This window comes from Nicotiana tabacum, chromosome 14 (assembly GCF_000715075.1).
Source record: "Nicotiana tabacum cultivar K326 chromosome 14, ASM71507v2, whole genome shotgun sequence".
Taxonomy (NCBI): domain Eukaryota; kingdom Viridiplantae; phylum Streptophyta; class Magnoliopsida; order Solanales; family Solanaceae; genus Nicotiana; species Nicotiana tabacum.
The window spans coordinates 55093-82419 of NC_134093.1; the positions used below are offsets into that span (position 1 = coordinate 55093).

Sequence of the window (27327 nt, forward strand, 5' to 3'; positions counted from 1 at the left end):
AAGTAACATTGGCCACTAACCCGCCATGACCGTTCCTCATTCTTTAGCGTTTTAGGGCTATAAAATGAGAACTCGGCACGTTTCTCATATTTTCGTGTGCTATAGCGCATGCCTTTTGCATGGGCCTGGGGCCTCGGACGTGGACCGCCTAAAATTTATTCGGACCATCGCAAATGACCTAAGAAACATTGGTCACCGACCCACCAGACCGTTCATCATAATTTGCAAATTTAGAGCCATAAAATGAAAACTCTGCCTCATTCCCATATTTTTGTGTGCTATAGCCCACGCCTTTCGCGTGGGCACAGGCCCCCTGAACCGAACCGCCTAAAATTTATCCGGACAATAGAAAATGACCTAAGGAACATTGGTCACTGACCTTCCATGATCGTTCCTCATTTGTTAGCGTTTTAGGGCCATAAAATGAGAAGTCGGCCCGATTCTCATAGTTTCGTATGTTATAGCTCACTCCTTCCGCGTGGGCCCGGGTTCCCGGATCCGGACTGCCTAAAATTTATCCGGACAATAGAAAATGACCTAAGGAATATTTTTCACCGACCATCCATGAACGTTCCTCATCTTTTAGTGTTTTAGGGCGATAAAATGAGAAGTTGGCCCGATTCTCATATTTTTGTGTGTTATAGCCCACACCTTGGGCTTGGGCCAGGGCCCTCGAACCCGAACTGCCTAAAATTTATCCAAACAATTGAAAACAACCTAAGGAACATATTGACCCGCCATGATCATTTCTCTTTCTTTGGTATTTTAGGGCCATAAAATGATAACTTGTCCTGATTCCCATATTTTCGTGTGCTATAGCTCATGTCTTTCGCATGGGCCAGACCCCGGACTCGGAAAGCCTAAAATTTATCCGGATAATAGAAAACGACCTAAGGAACATTGGTCAACGACCTTCCATGACCGTTCCTTATTGTTTAGCCTTTTAGGGCTATAAAACGAGAACTCGACCTCATTCTTATGTTTTCGTATGCTATATCCCACGCCTTCCGCGTGGGCTCGGACCCCTGGACCCGGACCGCCTAAAATTTATCCTAACCATCAAAAATGACCTAGGAAACATTGGTCACCGGCCCGCCATGACCGTTCCTCATTGATTGGCTGACTGTTCCTATTATTTTGGTGTTTTAGGGCCATAAAACAGGAATTCCGCCATATTTCTAGATTTTCGTATGGTATAGACCACGCCTTCCGCATGGGCCCGAGCCCTCAAACCCGGATCACTTTATTTTATTTTGGACGTAATACACGACCTTAGGAACCATAGTCACTGCCCCGCTATGACTGTTACTCATTTGTTGTTGTTTTATGCTAATAAACCTGGAATTCAGCCTGATTCCCAGATTTTCGTGTGCTATAGACCATGCCTTTCGCATTGGCCCGGGACCCTGTACTCGAATAGCCTAATTATTTTTCTAGGACATCAAACACAACCTAAGGAACCATAGGCACCGTCCATGCATGACATTCTCCTTCTTTGGCATTTTCCGTCATAAAACTATCATTCCACCCGATTCCCAGAATTTCATGTGCTATAGCCCACGCCTTCCGCGTGGGCCCGGACCTCCAGACCCGGATCGCCTAAAATTTATCCGGGTAATTAAAACCGACCTAAGGAACATTGGCCATCGGCCCGACATGACCGTTCCTCTTCTTTTGGTATTTTATGGGTATAAAATGAGAACTTGTTTCGATTCCTATATTTTCGTGTGCTATAGCCCACGCCTTCCGCGTGGGACTGTGGTCCGGGCCTCGTGACTTGGACCACCTAAAATTTATCCGAATAATAGAAAATTACTTAAGGAACATTGATCAACGACCCGCAATGACCGTTCCTCAGTTTTTAGCGTTTTAGGACTATAAAACGAGAACTCGGCCCGATTCTCATATTTTCGTGTACTATATCCCACGCCTTCCGCGTGGGCCCGGGACTCTGGATCCCGACCGCCTAAAATTTATCCGAAAAATTGAAAATGGGCAAAGAAACATTGGTCAACGACCAGCCATGATCGTTCCTCATGTTTTAGCGTTTTAGGGCTATAAAACGAGAACTCAACCTGATTCTCATATTTTTGTGTGCTATATCCCACCCCTTCCGCGTGGACCAGCGCACCTGAACCCGAACCGCATAAAATTTATCCGGAAAATCGTAAAACGACCTAAGAAACATTGGTCAACGATCCGCCATGACTGTTCCTCATTTTTTGGCATTTTAGGGCTATAAAATTAAAACTCACCCTGATTCCCATGATTTCGTATAGTATATCCCACGCCTTCCGTGCGGGCCTGGGCCCCTTGATCCGAACCGCCTAAAATTTATTCGGACAATAGAAAACGACCTAAGGAACATTGGACACTGACCCGCCATGACAGTTCCTCATTCTTTAGCGTTTTAGGGCTATAAAATGAGAACTCGGCTCAATTTTCATATTATCGTGTGCTATAGCCCAGGCCTTTCTAGTGGGCCCTTCTCCCCGAACCCGCACCGCCTAAAATTTATATGGACAATTGAAAACAACCTTAGGAATATTGGTCACCGACCCGCCAAGACCGTTCCTCATCGTTTAGCATTTTACAGCCATAAAATGAGAACATGGCCCGTGCATATTTTCGTATGATATACCCCACGCCTTCTGCGTGGGACCGGTCCCCCGGTCCCGAACCGCCTAAAATTTCTCCGGACAATAGAAAATGACCTAATGAACATAGGTCATGGACCCGCCATGATCGTTCCTCATTTTTTAGCGTTTTAGAGCCATAAAACGAGAACTCTCGATTCCCATATTTTCGTGTGGTATTATAGCGCACGCCTTCTGCGTGGGCCCAGGCCCTCGGACCCGGAAAGCCTCAAATTTATCCGCACAATAGAAAATAACCTAAGGAACATTGGCCACTGACCCGCCATGACCATTCCTCATTTTTTAGCATTTTAGGGCCATAAAGCGAGAACTCGGCCCGATTCTCATATTTTCGTGTGTTGTAACCCACGCCTTCCGCGTGGGAACTGGACCCTAGACCCGGACCGCCTAAATTTTATCCGTACAATCGAAAACGACATAAGGAACATTGGTCACCGACCTGCCATGACCGTTCCATTTTGTATGGCTGAGTGTTACGATTCCTGGATTTTCATATTCTATAGACCACGCCTTTCATGTGGGCCCGGACCCGAATCGCTTTATTTTTTTCGGGACGTAATACACGACCTAAGGAACTATAGTCACTGCCCCGCTATGACCGTTACTCGTTTTACGCTAATAAAATTGGAATTCGACCTGGTTCCCAGATTTTCGTGTGCTATAGCCTATGCCTTCCGCGTGGGCCCGGGACCCCAGACTTGGATCGCCTAATTTTTTTCTAGGACATCAAATACAACCTAAGGAACCATAGTCACCACTCAGGCATGACATTTCCTCTTTTTGGCGTTTTTGATCATAAAACTAGAATTCCGCCCGATTCTCAGATTTTCATGTGCTATAGCCCACGGCTTTCACGTAGGCTCGGGCCCCGGAACCCGGACTACCTAATATTTTTTCAGGACATCAAATACGACCTACGGAACCATAGTCACTACCTTGCCATGATCGTTCCTCATTTTTTGGCGTTTACGGCCATAAAACGAAAATTCCGCTCGGCTCCCATATTTTCATGTACTATAGCCCACGCCTTCCGTGTGGGCCCGGACCCCGGACTCGGACCGCCTAAAAAAAATTCGAGCCATCAAATACGACCTAAGGAACCATAGACATCGTCCCGCCATGACCGTTCCGGTTTTTGGCGTTTTACGGCCATAAAACTGAAATTCTACCCGATTCCCTAATTTTCGTGCGCTATAGCCCACGCCATCTACGTGGGCCCGGTCCCCCGGACCCAGACCGTCAAAAGAAATTTTAGGCGATCAAATACGACCTAAGGAACCATAATACCGCCCGCCATGACCGTTTCTCTTTTTTGGCATTTTACGGCCATAAACCTGAAATTCCTCCCAAATTCCGAGATTTTAGTGTTCTATAACCAACGCCTTACTAGTGGGCCCGTGCCCCGAATATCCTAAAACCCTTTCAGGACATCAAACACGGCCTATGGAACCATAATCACTGCCATGCCATGACCTTTCCTCGTATTTTGGCGTTTTACGGCCAAAAAACTAGATTTTCACCCGATTCCTAAATGTTTTGTGTGCTATAGACCATGACTTCTGCGTGGGCCCGGACCTATCGGACCCGGATCACCTAAAATGTTTCAAGGACATCAAACACGTCCTAAGGAACCATAGTCACCGTTGCGCCATGACTGTTCCTTGTTTTTAGCGCTTTACTGTCATAAAACTGGAATTCCGCCAGATTCCCAGATTTTTGTGTGCAATACACCACGCTTACGTGTGGGCCCAGGCCCCCGGACCTGAATCACATGAAGTTTTTTCGGGACATCAAACACTACATAAGGAACAATAGTCACCGCCCCGCCATGATCTTTCTACGTGTTTTGTTTTTTACGGCCATAAAAGTGAAATTCCGCCCGATTCCCAAATTTGCGTGTGCTATAGCCCACGTCTTACATGTGGGCCAGGGCCCCCAGACCCGGATAGCCTAAAAGTTTTCTAAGACATCCAACACGACCTAAGGAACCATAGTCACCACCCTGTTGTGACCGTTCCTCATTTTTTGGCATTTCACGGCCATAAAACTGGAATTCCGCCTGATTCCTAGGTTTTCGTGTGCTATAGCCCACGCTTTCCGTGTGGGCCAGGGCCCCCGGACCCGAATCACCTAAAAAATTTATGGGACATCAAGAACGACCTAAGGAATCATAGTCACCGCCCCGCCATGACCGTTCCTCATTTTTTGGCGTTTTACGCTCATAAAACTTAAATTCGGCGTGATTCCCAAATTTTCATGTGCTATAGGCCACACCTTCCGTGTGGGCCTGGGTCTCCAAACCTGGATCGTCTAAAGTTCGGGACATCAAACACGACTTAAGTATCCATTGTCCCCTCCCCGCCATGACCATTCCTCATTTTTTGGCGTTTTACATCCATAAAACTGAAATTCTTCCTGATTACCTGATTTTCGTGTGCTATAGCCCATGCAGAAACCCGTATCGCCTAAAACGTTTTCGGGACATCAACCACGACCTATGGAACCATATTCACCGCTTGTCATGACCATTCCTCTTTTTTGGCGTTTTACAGCCATAAAACTAGAATTCCGCCTAATTTCCAGATTTTCATGTGCTATAGCCCACGCCTTCCGCGTGGGCCCAGGCCTCTAGACCCTGATCGCCTAATATTTTTTTTCGGGACATCAAACACGACCTAAGGAACCATAGTCACTGCACCGGCATGACTGTTCCTCGCTTTTTGGCGTTTTATGTTCATAAAACTGGAATTCGGCCTGATTCCCAGATTTGTGTGTGTTATAGCTCAAGCTTTCCGCGTAGGCCCGGGACCCCGGACCCGGATCGCCTAAAATTTTTCTAGGACATCAAACACGACCTAAGAAACCATAATCACCGCCCAGACATGACCTTTTCTCGGTTTTTGGCATTTTACGTTCATAAAACTACAATTCTGCCTGATTCCCAAATTTTCATGTGATATATAGCCCACGCCTTCCGCGTGGGCCCAGGACCCCGAACCCAGATCGCCTAAATTTTTTTCAGGACATCAAACATGACCTAAGGAATCATAGTCACCTCCCCGCCATGAACGTTCCTCGTTGTTTGGAGTTTTACGGGCATAAAACTAGAATTCCGCCCGATTCACAGATTTTTGTGTGTTATAGCTCACGCATTTCGCGTGGGCCCGGCCCCTAGACCCAGATCGCCTAATTTTTTACGGGCCATCAACTACAACCTAAAAAACTATAGTCACTGCCCCGCCATGACCGTTCCTCGTATTTTGGCGTTTTACGGCTATAAAACTAGAATTTCATTCGATTCCCAGATTTCCAGGTCCTATAGCCCACGCCTTCCGCGTGGGCCTGGGCCCCCGGACTTGGACTGCCTAATTTTTCTGTGCCATCAAATACGACCTAAGAAACCATAGTCACCTCCCCACCATGATCGTTCCTCGTTTTTTGGCGTTTTAAGGCCATAAAATTGAAATACCACCCGATTTTGTGATTTAAAACTCTTATAGCCCATGCGTTGTGCATGAGCCCGGGCGACCAAACTCGGATAGACAAAGCTTTTGTCGTCACATCAAAAACGACCTAAGAAACAATAGTCACCGCCTCGCCATGACCGTTACTCGTTTTTTGGTATTTTAGGGTCATAAAACTGAAATTTCGTCCGATTCTCAAATTTCGTGTGCATTTTATAGCCTACGCCTTCTGCTTGGGCTCCAGCAAGCGGACACAGATCTCCTAAAATATTGTCGACCCATAAAAAATGACCTAAGGAACAATAATCACCGTCTCGCCATGACCGTTCCTCGTTTTTTGGCGTTTTAGGGTCATAAAACTGGAATTCCGCCTGATTCCTAGATTTACTGGTGCTATAGCCCACGCCTTATGCATGGGACCGGGCGACGGGACCTGGATCGCCTAAGATTTTGTCGGCCCATCAAAAACAATCGAAGGAACAATTGTCACCGTCTCGCCATAACCGTTACTCATTTTTGTCATTTTAGGGCCATAAAATTGGAATTCTGCCCAATCAAATTTTCATGTGCTATAATAGCCCATGCATTTTGCATGGGCCCGGACGACCGGACCCGTATTGCCTAAGATTTTGCCGACGCATCAAAAACGATCGAAGGAACAATTGTCACCGACTCGCCATGACCGTTACTTATTTGTGTCATTTTAGAGCCATCAAATTGGATTTTTTTCCGATTCCCAAATTTTCATATATAGCTCACGCCTTTTGCATGGGCCCGGGCGACCGGACCCGAATCGTCTAAAATACTGTCGACTCATCAAAAACTACCTAAGGAACAATAGATATCGCATCGCCATGACCGTTCCTCGTTTTTGGCATTTTAGGGTAATAAAACTTGAATTCCGCCTGATTCCGATATTTTTGTGTGTGCACGCCTTCTGTATGGGCACGGGCGACTGAACCGGGATCGCCTAAAATTTTGTTGGACTGTAAAAAATGGCCTAAGGAACAATAGTCACTGCCTTCTGCATGGGCTTGGACGACCGAATTCGGATCACCTAAAATTTTGTCAGCCCATCAAAAGCGACCCAAGGAAAATTGTCACAGACTTGCCATGACTGTTCCTCTTTTTTGGCGTTTTAGGGCCATAAAATTGAAATTCCGCCTGATTCCCAAATTTTCGTGTGTTATAATAGCCCACACTATTTGCACGGGTCCGGGTGCCGGGACCTGAATAGCTTAAAATTTTATCGGCCCATCAAAAATGACCTAAGGAAATTAGTCACCGCCTCACCGTGGTCGTTCCTCATTTTTTGACGTTTTAGAGTCGTAAATTAAAATTCGGCCCGATTCCCAGATTTTCGTGTGCTATATAGCCCACACTATCTGCATGGGTCCCGGACCTGAATCACCTAAATTTTTGCCGACCCATCAAAAACGACCTAAGGAACAATAGTCATCGTCTCATCATGATCGTTCCTCATTTTTGACCTTTTTTGGCATTTTGGGAAAAGAGAAATATCGCTTCCCACTAGCTCAAACCTTCTATAACCATAGCCTGCCACCTATCTTCTCTAACATTTCTCTTTTCCTATTGGACTAATAAGGGGAAGGACAAGCTTAACTTTGAAGGAGAATTTCATGTCAAGAGTTGTATTAGAAGAACAATAAATCTACCTACTAGAAGAACAAGTACCAAATCTAGTTGAATAGTAATGATTAGTAGTGATCGAAACATCATATAACTTTCCTGCAACAGTTTTCACCAACTGTAAAAAAATTCAGCAGAGATACTAAACTCGCCTTTCGAATTAACCTCAATTTAGGTTTATTGTGGAACTAGAAATCTGACTCTGGCAACCGCAATTTATTATAAGCCAATCATTGTAAAGATAAAAGGAAAAGGCTTCAATTCAAAACTTAATGCAAACATTAACACGAAGAAAATACTGAATTGTACCCACTATGCTATTTGTAGACCCATCAATGTACAAGAAAGTGCAAAGAATCTTAAGGAAATTTATTTACTGTTGTCATCACCACCAAACTGAGTAGAGTTACCATTCCAGAATGTGTTTTTGTCACCAAACTGATTCTCGTCTTCATCATGTTTCAGAGTGTGGATGTTGCTTCCAAAGCGAGATGAAGCTGGCTTCGTACTTCTGTTATTAGTTGTGGAAGTTATAGGAGTTTGGTATGGTTTACGTGCCAACGTCTGATTATTCTGAGGTGTGGGGTTTGGACCTGCATGTCATGAGGAGACAGTACTAAATTATCTCAGATTAGCCGAACCAAATTAACATGGCACAAAGTGCCACTCAATGCATGAATATATAAACATCTTATCCAATGACGAAGCCAAAAATCTATACAAGGGGTTTTAAAAAAATAGAATGTCACACCTTACATTTGAACATGTGACCTAAAGCAATTTTTGAATCTCCTTTACAACTTCACTAGAATTCTCCCGTGTAAAGAAAATTCAACAATTCATATGTAGCCTAAAAAATTTCTTTTTACCTTATTTGCACAATGTAATTTACAACAAAAGGGATTTACAACAATTCATATGTAGTTTAGGTGCCGTACCCGTGTCGACACGACACTAGTATGGGTGTGGGTATGGGATCCGTACTGGATTTGGTCAAACAATTTTGGGTACTTTGACCGCGACGGACGGAAAAATTCGAGACGGGATACAATTTGATTCCCGAGATCAGAACCAAAACTAGGGCGAATTTGAAGAAAATAGCATACCTTATCCAGAAAATCAATTATTTACTTATCTATAACTTGAGAATAAAAAAGAAATCCACACTTTACAAGCTATACATAAATATTCTACCAAATTCCTCATAATTTAGATATATTTTTATTTTTTTTGAATTGTTTTTAGCCGGATCCCCGCACCTGTATCCGTACTAGGATTCGTATCCCCGAATCTACATCTCGAAGGATCCGACCTCTAGATCCGCACCCGTGTCGGACACCCGCACCCGTGTCGGACACCCGCACCCGTGTCCGAGCAACTTAGCTGCTCTATCTTATCCATTTACAAAGAACATTTTTAATAGCATCATAATAACAAAATCCCAAAAATGCAGTTCCAGATAGCTGAGAGTGGATCTCGAAAAGCTCAATAACAAGCTTGTTACTTTATTTAGCACATGGAGAAACAACCACACCGGAGAGTCAGAAGTCGGGCACAAAATCGCGAAAAAATTGTTTTCACACAATATTAAGAGAAAATAAAGAGAACTTCTAGCAGGGGTAATTTAGCCGAATAGTACAACTAAGGTTAAATGTAGACGATATCCAAAAAGTAGAGGGGTAAATTTGGCCTTTTTCCCTATTTTTATTTCGCATAAATGTTGACCTAAGATGAATTTAAATGGAGAAAAATGGTGAGGAAGGATTCATATCGTCGGCCCCTAACACGTCAATAACTGAAGTGTAGGTGGTGTTGTATAGCAAAGATGCTGGGTAAAGTGTCTGTTAATGTGCGTCTTATAAGAATATTCAAGCACCACAAAAGCTGAACTCTTTACTGGACACCTAGTCCTGAAGAGGATGGATCAAGAAAGAAGGTTTCTCTTCTTAAGAGTAACACATTAAAAATGAAGAAACTGCATGGAGACAAAGATCCAGAGCTCATTGGCTTAAGGAAGGTGATAGAAATACTAGCTTCTTTCCAGCTTCTTTCCTAAAGTAGCTAATGCACATAAAAGAAGCAACAACACTGACCAGTTAGTGATCTAACTGATCCAGGAAAAAATAGTTGTGGAGCCAGGAAGAATCAAGAATGAGATTATTAACTGTTAGCAAAGGTTATACACAGAGAATGAAGAATGGAGACCTGCTAGTAACTTTGTCAACTGTCTAGTTATAATTGAAGAAGAGACGGAATGTTTACAAGGCAACTCTGATGAACGGGAGGTTTTTGGCTGCCTGAAGATGTGTGCCTTGGACAAAGCCCCCGGTCCTAATGGTTACACAATGGGATTTTTTATCAAATGTTAGGATGTGTTGAAGCAGGACATTATGGAAGCTTTCTATAATTTCACTCACAGGGAATTTCTGAGAAAAGTTCCACCTTACATAGCTCCGATTCCTAAGAAGACAGGAGCTAAAGAGTTGAGAGATTTTGGGCCTATAAGCTTAATAGGCAGCGTTTACAAATTGTTCTCAAAAGTTCTGACAGAAAGACTCAAAAGGGTGATAGAAAAATTGGTGGACTCTCAACAGATGGCTTTCACCAAAGGAAGACAAATAATGGATGTTGCTTTAACTGTGTGGATTCTAGAATCAACCAGAAGTCAGGAATTCATTGTAAATTGGGCATAGAAAAAGCTTATGACCATGTCAACCGGAAGATTTTTATTTATCTTAGAGGCATATCTTGGACAATGACTAGTAAGATTACTGAAGTACTCTCTAGCTGGGATGAAGCTGGAGTTGGAGCAAGGGAAAGAGATAGATGGAGATTCGGCCCAACCTGTATCTGGTGGACAACATGAAAACAGCAGCAATACAGTACAGAAGATCAAACTGAATTGTATAGGCTTTTTTGTTTTAGTGTGAATAGGTTTACACAGAAGATACTGTCTCAATCATAGAAATTCTAGTCTCTTGCTGGGATTACTGGACAATTTTTCTATTTTTTCTCTCTTGTATATATGGTTATTAATGTACCTTTTTTAATATATACAAATGTTACCATCTCAAAAAGAAAGTTCTCACAGAGGTCAAAAAGAAAGGAGCGGAAATTACCATATTGCCATATGCTATTTTGAGAACCCTGAGCAGCGTCTGATGTGTTGGAACTTCCACCAAGGTAAGATAAAGGATTCACATACGAAATGAGCCTTCTGATCATAGAAAAATAACCTTCATTGAATCCAATTGCTGAATGGTTACTCTCAGCAGAACTGCTTTGACCATGCAATGGTGTAACGTTCACTTTGTTATGACGAACGATTATAAGTGCTTGTCTATTGTGTAAACCCAAATCTGACAATGTTCTATCTAGATCTGTTACATGTTTCAGGAAAAAAGGTTATCTTTCAGGTATAACAGCAATTTAATGCATACTCTCTAAAGTATGAGGCAATCAAGTAAATGATATTAATAGCTGCAAAGCTCCAAAAAGAACTATATTTGATGGCAGTACATGGATCATATGCTGGACCCAACAAAACCATGTAAAGGCTCAAAAAGAAGATGCTAAGTAGCCATGTGGAATATATATAGACAAACTTGACAGGAAGGGTTGAGTTACTGATATATACTATGTTTCATACTAGTTGAGGCTGGCTATAAGAATTTGAACTCGCACTATTGCATAAAAATCGCCTCATATGTGATCTAAGAAACACATTAGAATGGATAAGCAGAAATTTCTTTTGATCTTCTCCACTGAAGGCCTCCCTTAGATGATGGTCAGTCATAGTGCATGGCAGCAACATGCAAATTTATGACAGTAACTTCTAAGGTCCCACCTATCATTTCCACTGTTCTGATTGCATCTGATCCATGCTAAAGCAATTACAGGTGGCAAATCAGACTATTTGTACCCAAGAAATAAAACTATTTGGGCAAACTACATCTTCTGATGTGTTTCCTTGCTTTTTTTAAACCAACATTTAGAAATCTTTAAGAATGTATGCTAACCAAAGGAAAAAATCTTTGTTAGATATTAAAAGTGGAAGTGTTGTACCAACAACTCGGAGTGCCAAGTTGCCTACTTGCATTCCCTTGTCTTGAGGCAGCTATGGAGGATGTATTGCCACCCAAAACGAGGAAACAAAGGATAAGGATCTAATGAGACAGAAAATACAAATATTCTATTACCTCCATCATCAAAAACCTTGCGGGGATAAGGAACTGCTAGATCGTAAGAACCAAAGCTGCTTGTTTGGTTTTTATCAACATAGTCCTTGACCATTCTTAAAGTATCCATAACAAGGAACTTCACTTGTAAACTTGAACCGCTAGGTAATCTAATGTTTAAATAAACATCGTGAGATCTATTTGACGAGGCATCTGAAAAATCAGCTTTCTCAGCAGTTGCATCTTCAACTATTTTTATCTCAGGACCTTTCCTTGCCTTCTTGGCCATCTCTCCGGGAGCTTCCTCATTAGGATACATGTGTTGATCATGCAAATCAGGATTCTCTTTTGACATTGAATATGCACCTATAGTCTTGGTTGAATCTACCTCCACAAGATCAAGTGGCTTTTCTGCTATTGTGATCGCACCGGTAGACTCATTGAACTCGCCAACTCTGGATTCAAAAGCATCTGCTGATCCATGAGAAGCCATGTCAATCACCAAGGAATCTATCTCCTGCAAAGTCGTTAAATAAAAATATTATGCAGGACAATAGTGAATAAAAGTCTGAAAGCCAGTAAATGGGATTTACTGTAGCAGCACGTCCACAATCCTCTTCCTCTACTATCTGATTGTTGTTAGCCGATGTAGCCATTGAAGATTGTATCTGTGTTTCTGCCTGAGCTGGTGAAACTTGAGCATTTGAAGAACTCCCTACTTCAGAGGTTACAGAAGAAGCTCCAGATACAAGCTCTTTCTTTGAAGCAAGTGCAGCAGTCAAGAAAGTAGCTGTTGTCTCCTTCAGTTAATCATAAAAATTTGATACAAAAGGACCAAGGTCAGATTGCACCTATTCAAGGACAAACATAATAAACTAAGTGGAGCATCCCAAAATCATGAAGTGGGTAACGCTGTAGACCTCTATTATGAAGGAAATTCAGTGCTTCCTAACATGCTAAACAGCAACCCCATGAACTTAAACCCAAATCTGAATTAATTATTTCAGCCTCCAATTGAGTATGTTATGCTAAACACGGTTTATGAAGTAATGAAATGTAAAAGTGAACAGCTAGCAAAACAACATCCAACCTTCGCATTTTTTCTTCAGATTACAGGGCAGAGTAGGGGGAAAAAATGGCAGAGACAAACATAGGCAAGAGTATTCACCTTATCAACAAGGGAAAAAGGTCATAATTACCCTTGTACTTTGTGAAAAGGTCTACATTACCCTACGTTATAAGTTTGGCTCACTGGTGCCCCTGCCGTTAAACTTTTGGCACACATTTGCCCCTGTGGTTCGTGAAATAGTTTACTTTCACACTTTTTCACTAACGGGGTAAAAGAAAACTATCTCACAAACCACGGGGCAAATGTGTGCCAAAAGTTTAACGACAGGGGCACCAGTGAGCCAAACTTCAAACGGAGGGTAAATGTAGACCTTTTCGTGAAGTACATGGGTAAATATGGCATTTTCCCTAACAACATTGGTTGAACTGACTTGTCAAACCAATTACAGCAGCAAAGGAGACAAGGATAAACAAATTGAGGGTTTAATTATTTTTGGCTTAGCAGGGATAAGAATAGCAACTTAGAGGCTGATTTTAGATAGCTTTGTAGCTGAATTACAGAAAGCTGTAAGCAATACCCTTGAGAGGATGACTTTGTAGATTTTGAATAAGGAAATGACTTGATTTAGCCACAGCTATAAGGCTATACATGCAGCACATGGATGATATTTGAAGCTCTTGGAGTGAAGCATCGTGAAGCACCAAAGAGCAACCAAAGTTGTAGAAATAAATTAACTCTTGATTCTTGAATTCCTGGTTGCCACTTAGCCGGACTGCCTATTCTAAATATCATGCACAAAACGTTTTTTTTTAATATCCCTTGGGTAGAGAAGTTCCGACCCGCCAAGGTATAGGACATTGTGAGCATTGAAGATGTTGCCACCTGGCTCCAAGTTATTGTTCGCGATGGCAACATGCCCGATCTTATCTTAGCCATAAGCAATTTCCCACTTTCCCTTTTCCACATTTTCATCCGGATTTTGCTACTTTTTTTAATAAAAAACATTGGTAAATCTTTATGTTTAACAAAGACTAACTTTTGCTCCATTTATGGATAATAAGAAACTTTTATTTTCTGGGGTTGAGGTTTCATGTAGAGGTTAATACAGTGATAGACCCATCCTATAATGGTTCTCGATTTGGCTGGTCTTTTACGTAGGGTTCTTCGCAAGTTTCAACTATGTTAGATGCTATTCCCACTATTTATGTTTGAACTATGACGATAAGGAAGCGAGAAGGACTTTTGTCAATTGAGGAGAAGAATTTCATATTAGACTTTTTTCTTTTTCTTTTTTTTTTTTTTTTGGGGGGGGGGGGGGGGAGGGAGGTCCAACGTGGAGCTCATTTTAAGCATTATTATTTTAAACATGGATATTGAGGTCCGCTAACTCAGATGGGCATATATGACCTAGTTGGGTAACGTCAAGGTCAATTTTGGACCAGAACTCAAACGGAGGACAAATATGCTCTATTTTCAACAGTATAAGGGCATTTTTGGCCCTTCTCCGCTGTTTATATAAAATTTAAGAAGTCAAAGGGCGTGAAACTTTATAAATAAAGAAGTTGAGTAGCATGAATCTAAAGATATGCATTAAGATAAAATAATTATTAAATAAATAGAAAAAAGCAAAAAGCTTACCAGAAAGTAGAGGAAAGATTTGTTTAAAACAAAAGAGAATACAACAGAGTAGCAAAGAGAAGTCCACAAGCTGAAGTAGCAAAAGAAGTGAATGTGCACACCAGAAGAAAAAGAAGAAAGACTTGAGGCAAACAAAAAGAAAACGAAAGAAGCACATCAAAAGAAATAGAAAGACAGAAGTAATATAAGAGTCATTGCAAACTAGACTAGACAATAACAAGTCGAAGAAAACACTGATGTTTACATGGAGAGGTCTCCTAACATAGATATAGCCTCTATGTTTTTCTTCTCCTTCCCTTTCCTTCTTCTAAAGAACGATCCACAGAAAGAACACTTCTTGCTAAAGATAATTTTCCGCCTACCACGTATACCGTCCAAAGCGCACGTCTCATCTTGTAACCACTCACAGAAGTAATGTTTTGCAATGCTTCACTTTTAAATGAAAATGATTTTTTCTTTTTTTGAATACGTAAATGGAAATGAAATTTAGCTATTATTCATTCTTGTTTTTCCTTCATTATGAAACTAATAATCCAGTGACGTAATGGGAATAACTCTGCCTACAAAAGAAAACAATGTTAACAAAAACAAGATTCTTCATTTGTGATACAATGCATTACTTTGTCCAACTAGTTTGTTGCTGAAACTTTTTGGACATTTGGAGATGCATAGTGTGTGTGATAACATGGGTTAGAGAGAAGGTCTGCTTTCTCTCTAAAACCCCAACCACCCGAAATTCAAATCAACAAACACTGTCACCACATTTCCCTCAAATATTCTGACTACAACCCAACATTATATCCTCCTCTTCCAGTTATTCCAATAAAGTTCCTCAACATCTCAAACAAGTAGGTTGACTCAAGAAAAGATTTCGACTGTATACATCTCTATGCTAAGTGAATCCGGGAAGAAAGAAACCATAGTTTTGAGTCGATCTGGGATGAGGTGGCTGTTATTAGGGTGGGGGATCCTCGGTTTTTATGGAGACTTTATTGTCACTAGACATATAATGAAAAGAAGCAACAACATAAGAATATTCAGAAAGTAATAGAACTATCAGATTTCATTGAAGACTTAGAGCTAGTAGAGTGTAGGCTCCCCCCTCTGGATGGGGCACAAGAATAATTCTGTGTATCCCCTTTAAAGGGGAATATTTTTCTCTATGGATAAACACGTAATTTTCTACTGATTCAACACAAGTCACAATTCTAGCAATTAGTCACACTCACAATGCAGAATCTAGTTGTCTAAAAAGTCTTAAAAGAATGGCTCAAAACAAGTGATCCCCTCCATTTTGCTCAGTGTAAACTGTAAAGCTAGTAGTCTCCTAGTAAAACTATCCATCACGACTATTGGGAATAAAATCAAGAAATTCAGATAATATCTCCAGCACCAGAACAAAATTCCATGGCAATAAAGACCATGACATCATAAATACCTGAACATGAAGACTTAACCACGCCTTCTCAAGACTAGATGCAAGATTATCAGCAGAAACAAAACCCTCTGAAAAATTAGATACAGAACTAAGAAACCAGAAAGAGATACAACAACTCAGTTACATCTCAAACAGCTAACCATACCATGTTGCCAAAGTTGAACACCATTGTATCCAATAGCTGTAATACAAGGGGCGGCCTTCTGTGGATCTATGAAGATCAATGTAAGGATATATCTACGTGAAAAGTGCATAGCAACAGCATGACATTGACAGCAATATTTGCCCAATTTTAAGACTCTCAAGCAAGAAAGGATTCACAAAGTTTTGAATGGTTTTGACAAGATTCCCATGGTAGACCGTTGTCAATACTGAACTCCTCAATTTTCATACTAAAGCAGGTTTTCCATGTATTACGAGAGGAGCTGTTAGATGCTGAAAATTTATGACAGAGAAATTGAGAAGAGAAGGAAATTACTATTGGCAATAGATTGTGCAAGAATCTTAAACACAATTTACAACCAACAAATCTGTCCGTATGGAGTGGACAAAACTCCCAGATACTAATATCTAGACAAACATTCAATGCCCTTAAAACTAATCCTGACTAGATATTTACAGAATATATATTGTTTAAAATAACTAGAAAACTGTAAAGCCTAATCAGATAGTAGGTTGGAATATTTAGTAACTGCAGTTTCTTCGTAAGGCAGTTTCTTCATGCTGGAGAGAAGTTGGACTTGGTCAAAGCTGCACAAATCTTATTTCCTCTTTCACGTTTTCTTCTAAAATAAGTCTTCAAAGGTGGGATTGTATCAGGAGCATTGCTAATAAATATAAAGGAAAACACGTGTTGAAGTACTTGTACTCTGGAAACTACGCATAACATTTCTTTTCTACTTCTCCCACTGTGTATTGGGGAGAGGTGATTAGACATAATATGACGCATTTTCAGCTTACTGAGGGCATGACCCTTAATAGGAGGTTGTAGAGGTCAAAGCTTAGGGTAGAAGGTTAGTAGGCAGTAAAGCGTATTTCCCTTACATACCGGTACCTTTAGTATTACTCTAGTTGTGGCTTATTCTTGGATTCATACTATTACCTGATATTGCTTTTATTTTGGTTTGTTAATATCCCGCTATTGTTGTTGTTTCCTCTCCATGACTTGTTCATTTTTTATATTGCATTTCTTTAATGTTGATACTGTGCTTACCTGAGCCGAAGGTCTATCGAAAACAGCATCTCTACCTGCACAAGGTAGGGGTAAGGTTTGCGTACACAATACCTTCCCCAGACCCCACTTGTGAGAATATACTAGGTATGTTGTTGCTGTTGTTTGTTCTCCCACTGTCTTTGCCCCTTCCAAGTTTGAATAGTACAAGTCCATATTTAAAGAAGATAAACTAGTACCTGGACCCAACAAATCATTCAAAACGGGATATGCATTTGAATATACATGCAAGAATAAGGTGAAGAAAGAAGTCCATTGTGCCCAGTTATAGAAATAACTACTACATTTATGCACCTGAAACTTTATCTACCAGGCCTCATGCAAAACACCCTCCCAAGTTAGCACAAGGGAGAAAGTGTAATCAAAATTCTTTAGAATACAAGTCATAGTTTCCCCTTTCAATCTTCTTGCATCAATTGTTTCTTTTTTTTAAGAATGAGTAATTATATCATTGAAGATGCAGTCAAAAGCATTTACAGATCAAGATCAAAAGTATGTCCCTTTTCTATTCCTAGAGAGATCCTATCAAGTCTTTTTTGGGGTAATTAAAGATGTTATTACCAAGTAGAACTATGTACAGAACAAGTAAAGCAAACTGAAGTGTGACATCATGACCTCTGCTCGAAGCTTCTTTAACTAACGCAATTTACACAATTTCAGCTAGAAAACCTCCATAAAATCAGGTCCTAGAATTCCTTGTTTATGTTATCCAGCGTGAGCTCCATGGTACTCCTAGAAGAAAAATATCCCCACCCTCTCAGATTACGTGCAATTAATAGCCAAAGAAAAGAGAACTCCCTGCACCGACAAAGAGAGGGATGTGTAGAAAAAAAGAGAAATAAAAAGAAGAATAGCAAGTATGTCAAGGTTTAAGAAGCGAGGAAGAAGCTAGCTACAGGGTAAAGGATACACAGTGCTGAGAAGTTTTTGGCATCAGTACTTTCTTCTAGGATGTGCAACAAAATGCAGTATTTTGCTATAGAATCAGCAACCTGAGCAATTACAAGAAGGATGAGAAAGTGAACTCACTATCCAAGGGCCAAAAGTATTAAATATAATAACATTCTAGGAAGCGTAAGGATAAATCTACTCTTGGGTCCAGCCAAGTTGATGCATCCAATTGATTTGATTCCATATTGCCACCTAGGACACAAATTTGAAGGAAATACAATCAGGATGACAAGTCTAATGATTTTTGCATTTCATAAGCATCAAAGTCATCTCTCATATACCCCAATCTCTCTCCCTAAAGAACCAAGGAAAGAATAAAGTAAAAGGATAAAGTAAGAATGACAAATATATTTTGCAAGAACATATGCTGAAGATAACACAAAAACAGGAAAAACAAAATTAGTTACTAAATTCTTATGATGATTCTTGTAAAATCAGCTAATTATTCTTGTAAACGAAGTCTGTATGAAAAATATTTAACAATTCACCCTAATTCACGAAGTCAGAAAATGGACCCGCCAATTAGACTATTTTGTTATCCTCAACAATGTCGCTAGGTAATGCAATGTCCTTAGGAAATTGTGGAATAGTAAATTATCAAAAATGATTTTAACATTTTCTCCTACAGTAAGCAATTTTATTCAAAGAGGATTAAACTTGATTGAATATACAACCTCCAACAAGTTGCATCCCTTGACAAGAGTGGGTTGCTCTAGTGGTAAGCACCCTCCACTTCCAACCAAGAGGTTGTGAGTTCGAGTCACCCCAAGAGCAAGGTGAGGAGTTCTTGGAGGGAGGGAGTCGAGGGTCTATCAGAAACAGCCTCTCTACCCCAGGGTAGAGGTAAGGTATGCGTACACACTACCCTCCCCAGACCCCACTAGTGGGATTATACTGGGTGGTTGTTGTTGTTGTTGTTGTTGTTGTTGTAGTACTTTGTTAATAATTGGTATTCCATTGCATTAACTGTTTAAGCAACGGGTGAATTATGTAAAACTGCATATTGCATAATAAATTATTTCTTTTCAAAATTAAGCAAGTAAAGGGTAACTAAAGCAGCCTATCCCATCTGCACTTCTTCTATCCTTCTACCAACATGGAATATATAGTATTAGATATTGTTCAGGAAGATGTTTTGATGGCACCTCAAATCTAAACCACTCACTCACAGCTAAATGCTTGCTCAACCTTTTTTTGCTGGACAAAATTGTCCCCACTTAATAGCACTGGACACTTTTTTGCTGGACAAAATTGTCCCCACTAAATAGTACTGGACACTTTTGGATTTTATTAGCTCTCCTGTTCTAGATTGAGATATTATTTGGGCAAACAATGCTCTGTTGTATTTTGTTCTTTTGTAACTATGCCTCTTGTATCTTTGCATCTTCTTGATGCATTTTTTTAATGAAACACATTACTTCATCCAAAAAAAAGATATTGTTCACGAACAGACTAAGTTGCAATCAAACGCTTCCCTTTTCAGTTGAGTGGGAGAATATGTTTCCCTGGGTCAGTCAATAACACTTATCTTGAGTCTAACCACTACCATGTTACCCTAGAGTCCAGCCGAGCTACTAGGGAAACTACTGTCATTCTATGTCTTCAACCTTGGTGCAACATCACCCAAATCTCTCTAACATCAGGTTCTTTTAGGACACTAATGGAAACTATAGCATAAATAAATTGCAGAGAATTGGAAACTATTTACCTGAAACATAAACCAGAAAAAGCTTCTTCTGCTGCTTGGCTTCAGTGATGGCTTCTATAATAGAACCATTGAACACAAGTGAAGATAAAGGTCGCTCCATCTATTATAAGAGGAAAATATAAATTTCAACATTCCTTCATGATGATATGATCCAGGGTGACAAAGAAAGATTAAGATTCTACAGAAAATAAAGTAACAAACAAGAGATAAGCAAAGACAAAGAAATATTCGTAGAATCATCCATAATTCAAACAAAAGTACACAAGACAAACACAGGCCTGTGCAAAAAGTAGAGTTCTATGAATGACTTCAAAACTATATTTGCATAAATTCTAATTTTTTGAGATTCTAACATTAGTGAAGAAAAGCAAGAGACTCTAATCATGGTAAAGGACTTTGTTTCCTTATGATGCAGCAGTAATCTACCAATAATTGGTATCCCCATTAACAAGCTCTCTGATTCTCCACAACATAGGTGACTGAGGCTTTTTCTTTTCTTTTTTTTTTTGGGGGGAGGGGGGGGATCCCCTTAAGTAGAAACACCACTATTGCTGACTTGAGAAATATTCAAACAGGAAAAAAATCTGACAGAGTCTGTTTTAGCGATAGCATCGATTAGTCTTCAACAAAATCAGTGCAAAATGAAGACTTCTGAATTAAAATATCACATTGACCTTTGCTTCTACCTCACAGTACGATTGAACTTCGGCCTAAAGCCCATAACTATACCAAAATCAGCGGGTTAAAATTGAGTATCCAAACTATTGAATGTATTTTTCTCCTTTGGTTCCTATTGATATGGTTTAGTGGGTTTTAGAAGCGTATTTCTCCTCAAATGTTTCGTTGAATTCCAACAGAGAAGAATCGACTCCCTCTATCATCTATCCCAAGTTTGGGTCACTTTGACATTTCTAGAGAGTGAAGTTATACGTAGATTTTTTTCTTTTAAATTTCTGCTTCACTTGTAGGTGAACGGCTATGATCCTTGGGCAACATTCTATTACAGAAGGAAAACCTTACCATTAATGTGGAACATAGATATTTGTGCTCACCCCAAAGAAAATTATCCTCTCTCTCTCTCTTAACTCTCCGAGAACTTTTTCCTTTTCTTCCTCTTCTTCTCTCCCCTCACGATTCTCTCCTTCCTCCTAATTTGCCGATGATCACCTTTTTGACGATCTCCTTCAAACTACCCATGAACAGGAAATCTTCATCGTTGGTAACAAATCTTTTGAGATCAACGAAAGGACATTGGAATCTAATATTTGGTGAATAGATTGAATGTAAACCTAGTTTTGTCAACAATATCTTCATCAAATTTTTCTTCTGGCCTCCGAGAGATATGGAAAAGAAAAGACCACTCTTCTATGGGTCTGTCAAGTCTTTCTTCTGGCCTCCGAAATATATAGAACGGTCATCAATAAGTATACAACCAGGGAAAAACTTCTTAGATATCTCAGGTTTTCAGAATTTCAACAGATTTGGGTGAAACATGAGAGTTGTTAAGTCCTCAAATTTAAGAAGAAGAAGAAGAAGCATTATTATTTCGAAATTCTCCACCAATGCCGGCTGGTCAGACTTTGCTAATAAGTTATGGAGGTTTTCTGAAAGTTCTACCAATTTAATCCACGAGCCAGTACCAAAGAGTTTCACAAATACTACCAAGATCCCACAAAAACTTGTATTTAAATGGAGAAGGATAGAGGCCGAACACATTATCCAACAAGTTTCGAATTGTGCATCACTGGCACCTCAAAGACTTCTTGATTATCGAAACAAAACAAAAAAAGAAAAAAGAAAAAAAAAATTGGGTACTTTTCTGCCATTAAAGCTCCCTCTTTAATGGGAATTCTCATGGGCCCTCAGAAAGTGGTAGATTTATGCCAATGTCAAAGAAATTTCAACAACTGCTTTCTCCTGGAATGTCCTTCTATGGATGGTGTTTCCCATATTTTAAATTTGGACTGGTGCAAAGGTGGACATTGAGTAGGGCTACGATGGTAGTAACCTGACCTTGGCGATTTCTAATGTGAATTCGGTGTGGTCGTCCCCCCTTCCTACGGGTTCCCCCACCGACCCAGTGACACACCAACCACGCCCCTTCTCTTTCTCACATCATAAAGCCCCCCGATTCCTTTATTTGTCTTTCATCTCCCTTGAATAAGTAAGACGCCGCTCTTTCTAATTCAAAAAAAAAAGAGGGGTGAAGTGGCGAAGGCCTATGCTACACTAAGAAAAAAAGTACGTTGAGGTTACGAAGTCACTTAGTCGAACTAGAAAACTGCTAAGGCAGTAATCTTGACGGAGATTAGGATGAGCTTTGATGATGAAAAGAAGAATTGGTAGAAAGTCTCATAGGTGAAGCAAATCAAACATGACAGGTAGGCAATCCCATCCCCAACGCAGATTCAAGTAAGCCAAGCACGCCTATTCTCTATTACACGCATCAGGGGAATTTCCCTAGAGGAGGTTTTTTTATCTGTTAGGTTAGATTGGAAAGTTGTTACCAAAGATAAGAGCATGGTGGTCTTGATATTAAGAATCTTAAGAGACACAATAAAACTCTCTTAATGAAATGGCACTGGAGATTCAGCCTGGAGAAGAATGCATCAATGCACTCAGGGGGAGAATATTGGTGAAAACATTCGCACTTGAAGGTCCTTGGCACACTAATATCTCAAAGGCTTCATAGTACGTATTGGGATAATTTTATGGCACATACGGTCTTCTACTTGCTAATAGCAGAAAAATCAGATTTTGGAAGGAAGCATGGTTAGATCATACCCCTCTAAAAGACCTCTTCTCTTTCCAGATATTTTCTGCCTAGCTTCATTTCATGATGACTCAATTGCTGAATTTTCCTCTCCACAAGGTTGGAATCTATTTCTGAGGAGGACTATAAATAATTGGGAAGTAGAAAGGATAAGTCTCTTATTTCAACGTTTGAGCAATTTGGTTTTGGACCTATATAAGCCTGCAGATATCAAGTGGAATGGTCATCTTAAGGGCCTCCTCTTAGTGCAGTCATGCAACAAACTGTTGGAGTCTACCAAAAACATTAGCTTATGCCCATGAAAGAAGATTCGCTTTGACAAAGCTCCCACCCCCACAAAAAAAGTAGGCACCCAATCAAATCTACAGAAAAGGGGAATTCAACTTTCTTATAGATGTCCTTTGTAGTTTGTATGAAGAACATTCTGAAGATATCCACCACCTCAGTTTGCATTACATATCACAAGTCAATGTCGGAGCATGTTTTTTGCAATTCTTGACATGAGTTGGACAATGCCAAACTCCATCACAAATCTTCTGTTTTGCTGGAAAAAAGAGGGACTACAACAACAACCCAGTGAAATCCCACAAGTGGGGTCTGGGTGAAAAAAAGAGGGACTATACAAGAGAAATCAGAAAACTTGAAACACCATACCTCAACTCCTCTGATGGACTCTTTGGCTTGAAAGAAACAACATAATTTTTGAAGACAAAAGAAAGAATATACTTACTTATACATACATCTATTTCTATGTTAGTTTTTTGTGCAACTCCCCCTTGTATATGATGTATATTTACTACTAGATATGATAGAGGAATTGCACAATCTATAATTACATCCTTGTAGCACTTTCTTACAGCAAGTTTACCATTTATAAAATCTTCTCATTACTTATCAAGGAAAAATAACAATTCACATTCTTCTTATTCTAAATAAGAACAACGGAAAATTGAGTAGAATTTGAAATTTCACATCAATTATGAAGGTAGCGTGAGTCGCAAGAAAGGCAGGAAAGTCCCATCAACATCCTTCTTGCCAAAACATTGGCATTGCCGACATTTTTGTTTCTTCGAGAAGCAAATTCAACAATGGGATCCGAAAATGGAAGGTCAGCTTTTGGCTAACAGATGGTCTTATTTTATTTCTTTGGAAGCGGATGGATTTTTAAAAAGGCGTGTTTTATATGGGATAGATGGGTATGACAATCGAGGTATTACTAAAAGGCTATATCTCTTTATCTATTTCATTATCTAATGGAGCAAAAAAATTGTGGTGACATCTATGGCGCATATGCCCCTAATAATAGAATGGAGAGACAGGAATTGTGGCTCGAACACTCGGTTGTTATGGTTTATATAATGGGCCTCCGGTCTTATGCAGGAATTTCAATGTTACTAGATTCACATTCAAAAGAAGGCACAGTGATCCTGTTGAAGTGTGTGACCATCTCAACTAAAAGCTTAAGCCGTTAGAAAGAGCACAAGTTTATTTATTTAATTATGTCTTCAATACGCCCTTCAAGTGCGGGATTGATTCTTGTTGATGAGTCAAGCACGTGGAAATACTTAATTGATGATAAAAGCAATGGACAGGGATGGGTTATCTTAAATAAGCAATAATTTTTGGTCATTCTTAATCCTAACAAAATACCACGTGAAGCACGTGATCACTCAGATTCCTATGCTCCTACTTGCACAAAGAAAGACTAAGTTGTAAAAACCACGACAAAAAATGACCAAATCATACTATCTACCCTTTTGAATTAAAGAGTAATGCCATATTTATAAGGATATCTTTCTATTTCCTAAGAAATTACAATTAAATAATTAAACAAATTCAAAACTTAACTTCGACAATAAGTTGAAATCCATAAAATAGTTAAACACTTAATAAACAGACTAGTTAAAGACCCAAAAAATAGTATTGACCTTAAAACTTTGGTAACATGGCCAAAAACTGATCCACATCTTATGAAATAACGCAATTGCAATTGACCAAAACCACTAAGTCAAGTCCACACACTTCACCATGAAAGAAATCCTTTCTTTCAGTAAATAGGTTCAGTGCAGAATTAACAAAGCCATTTGAAAAAATAAGAGAACTAAAAAGAAAGTGTAAACTCAAGCCAAGTCCAATAAAACCATCTAGTTACATTAAGGTTGAGATAAGCTTGTAAAGAGTAGAAGTGCTACACCCCACCCCATCCCAACCCTCTCAAACCCAAAAAAATAAAAAAGGGAAAAAGTAAAGCAATCAGCCAACCACATAAGGAAGTGGATAGGATACAAATACACTGATTTGTATAAGGCATTACCCTACTATGGTAAGCTATAGATACAATCAAACTACGTTTCCAAACTGCACACATATACTAACCCTTAACTTGTTGAATTCCAACTAACTTTAAGTTTCCAAATTAATTGGGCAAAATTTGGAATATACAATTGGATCAAAAGAAGACATGTATATTTTGCTTCATTTTAAGATATCTTTGTTAATATATCAATCAGATGTAGCAAAAAAGCATTACTACCAATGTGCCAATTTATATACCACTTTTCTATTTAGGATTTTTAAAAGTGTTAGACACCACTTGACAAATAACATTATTAACACAACTTTCATGAGTTTCAACAATTCAAATACACTTGACTAATCCGTTTTATATTTTGATGTAATGTTTTCTCCCGTCCAACTGACGTTTAATATTCTCTTTTACTACTAATTATATGTCATAACTATTCGAAATTTAAGATAATTGAGTAAACATCATCTGGCCTCAGGTGCCAACATCGTTCCCTCCGATCGTGCTAGATGATTTCGATTTCCACTGGTCCATCAAACAACATGACAAAAAAAAAAAACTGAAAGAATAACAAAATTCAACTTGATAAAACGGATTGAGGGTTTCTGTAACCTGAGAGAGGGAAAAAAGGAAATTCGGGAAGGGATGAAAGAAAGAAAAGGTAAACTCACAACTTGATTTCGCCGGAGAAAAACGTTAGCTTCGTCGAAACAAAATCAATGGGAATTCGGGTCGTATTTTCGAGTTTTCTAATGTGAATATTCTTCGTGGTAGGGGTGTTATTAACTGAAGGGAAAACCCGCAAAAACCAATTTATCCTTTAGTTTGGTTTGACATTGAATTTTTAAAAAATGATTTTAAACAAGAAATTGTTATAAAATAAATGCAACTTAATAAAACATGAACAAGACATGTTGTTATGAAATAAAAGTAATTTACTAAGATATGAACAAGAAATGGAGATAGAGAGAAGAAAGAGATTTTTCTTCCAATTGTGTGTATTTTCTTATTTATTACAAGGCCTTTATATAGGCATGAAAAATGAAGAAAAATATGTCATTGAATATGTCATTAAGCATAGAAATATGTCATCGAATATGTCATTAAGCATTTGAAAAGATCATGGAGGAAGAGTAGACATCTACCATAATTTGATTTTTCCTATAACACTCCCCCTTGGATGTCCATAGATAATGTGTCTCGTTAAAACCTTATTAGGAAAATACCCTCTCGGAAAAAAAATCTTAGTGAAAGAAAAAGAATACACATGTTTAGAAATCCACCTTTTGGTTGCCTCGTTAAAAATCTTGCAAGGAAAACCTAGTGGGACAAAACCTTGTAAGGGAAAAAGAGTACAACGCGTATTAACTCCCCCTAATGAGAGCATCAATTCACATCCTTGAGCCTTCGCATCCCAATCTTGTACACTAGTTTCTTGAAGGTTGACGTCGGTAGAGATTTGATGAACAGATTAGCCATATTATCACTTGAACTGATCTGTTGCACATTGATATCAGCATTCTTTTGAAGATCATGTGTGAAAAATAACTTTGGTGAAATTTGTTTTGTCCTATCCCCTTTATAAATTCTCCCTTTAATTGGGATATGCATGCTTCATTGTCTTCATACAAAATTATGGGTAGTTTGTCACACTTCAAAACACATTTGTCTCGAATAAGGTATATTATAGACCTCAACCATACACATTCTCGACTTGCTTCATGAATAACAATTATCTCGGCATGATTAGATGAAGTAGCCACGATTGATTGCTTAGTCAATAGCCAAGATATGACAGTGCCTTCATATGTAAACATATAGCCTGTTTGAGATCGAGCCTTGTGTGGGTCATATAAATACCCAGCATCAGTATAACTAATAAGATCGGGACTACAATCATTGCCATAAAATAATCTCATATCGGTAGTCCCTTTTAGATACCGCAATATGTGTTTGATTCCATTCCAATGTCTCCTTGTAAGAGCAGAGCTATATTTTGTTAAGGCACTAACTGAAAAAGTTATGTCAGACCTTGTAATGTTAGAAAGATATATTAGTGCACCAATTGCACTAAGATATGGTACTTCGGGACCAATAAGCTCTTCATTATTTTTATGAGGTCGGAATGGATGTGCTTTATCCATATATAATCGCTTTAAAATTATTTTAGTGTATGTTGATTGATGGACAAAAATTCCATCTTTCATATACTCAATTTGTAAACCAAGACAAAATTCTGTCTTTCCAAGATCTTTCATTTCAAAT

General features: G+C 39.3%; 1 protein-coding gene across 2 annotated transcripts; it reads right to left on the bottom strand.

Annotated features, from left to right (window-relative positions):
* Positions 1-7919: 7919 nt before the first annotated feature.
* Positions 7920-25874, bottom strand: LOC107829692 (plant UBX domain-containing protein 11-like). 2 transcript variants are annotated; one of them, XM_075229133.1, is made up of 10 exons: positions 25734-25874; positions 19985-20084; positions 18416-18468; positions 18236-18317; positions 16240-16305; positions 16095-16162; positions 12543-12749; positions 11971-12466; positions 10891-11151; positions 7920-8364 (listed from the first exon to the last, which is right to left on the bottom strand). In XM_075229133.1, the coding sequence occupies exons 2-10, from the start codon at positions 20082-20084 to the stop codon at positions 8141-8143; spliced, it is 1557 nt and encodes a 518-aa protein (XP_075085234.1). In that variant the 5' UTR covers positions 25734-25874; the 3' UTR covers positions 7920-8140. The 2 variants fall into 2 exon arrangements, with proteins under 2 accessions (XP_075085234.1, XP_075085235.1); XM_075229134.1 differs by having other exon boundaries at positions 7920-8387.
* Between the last annotated feature and the right edge of the window lie 1453 nt (positions 25875-27327).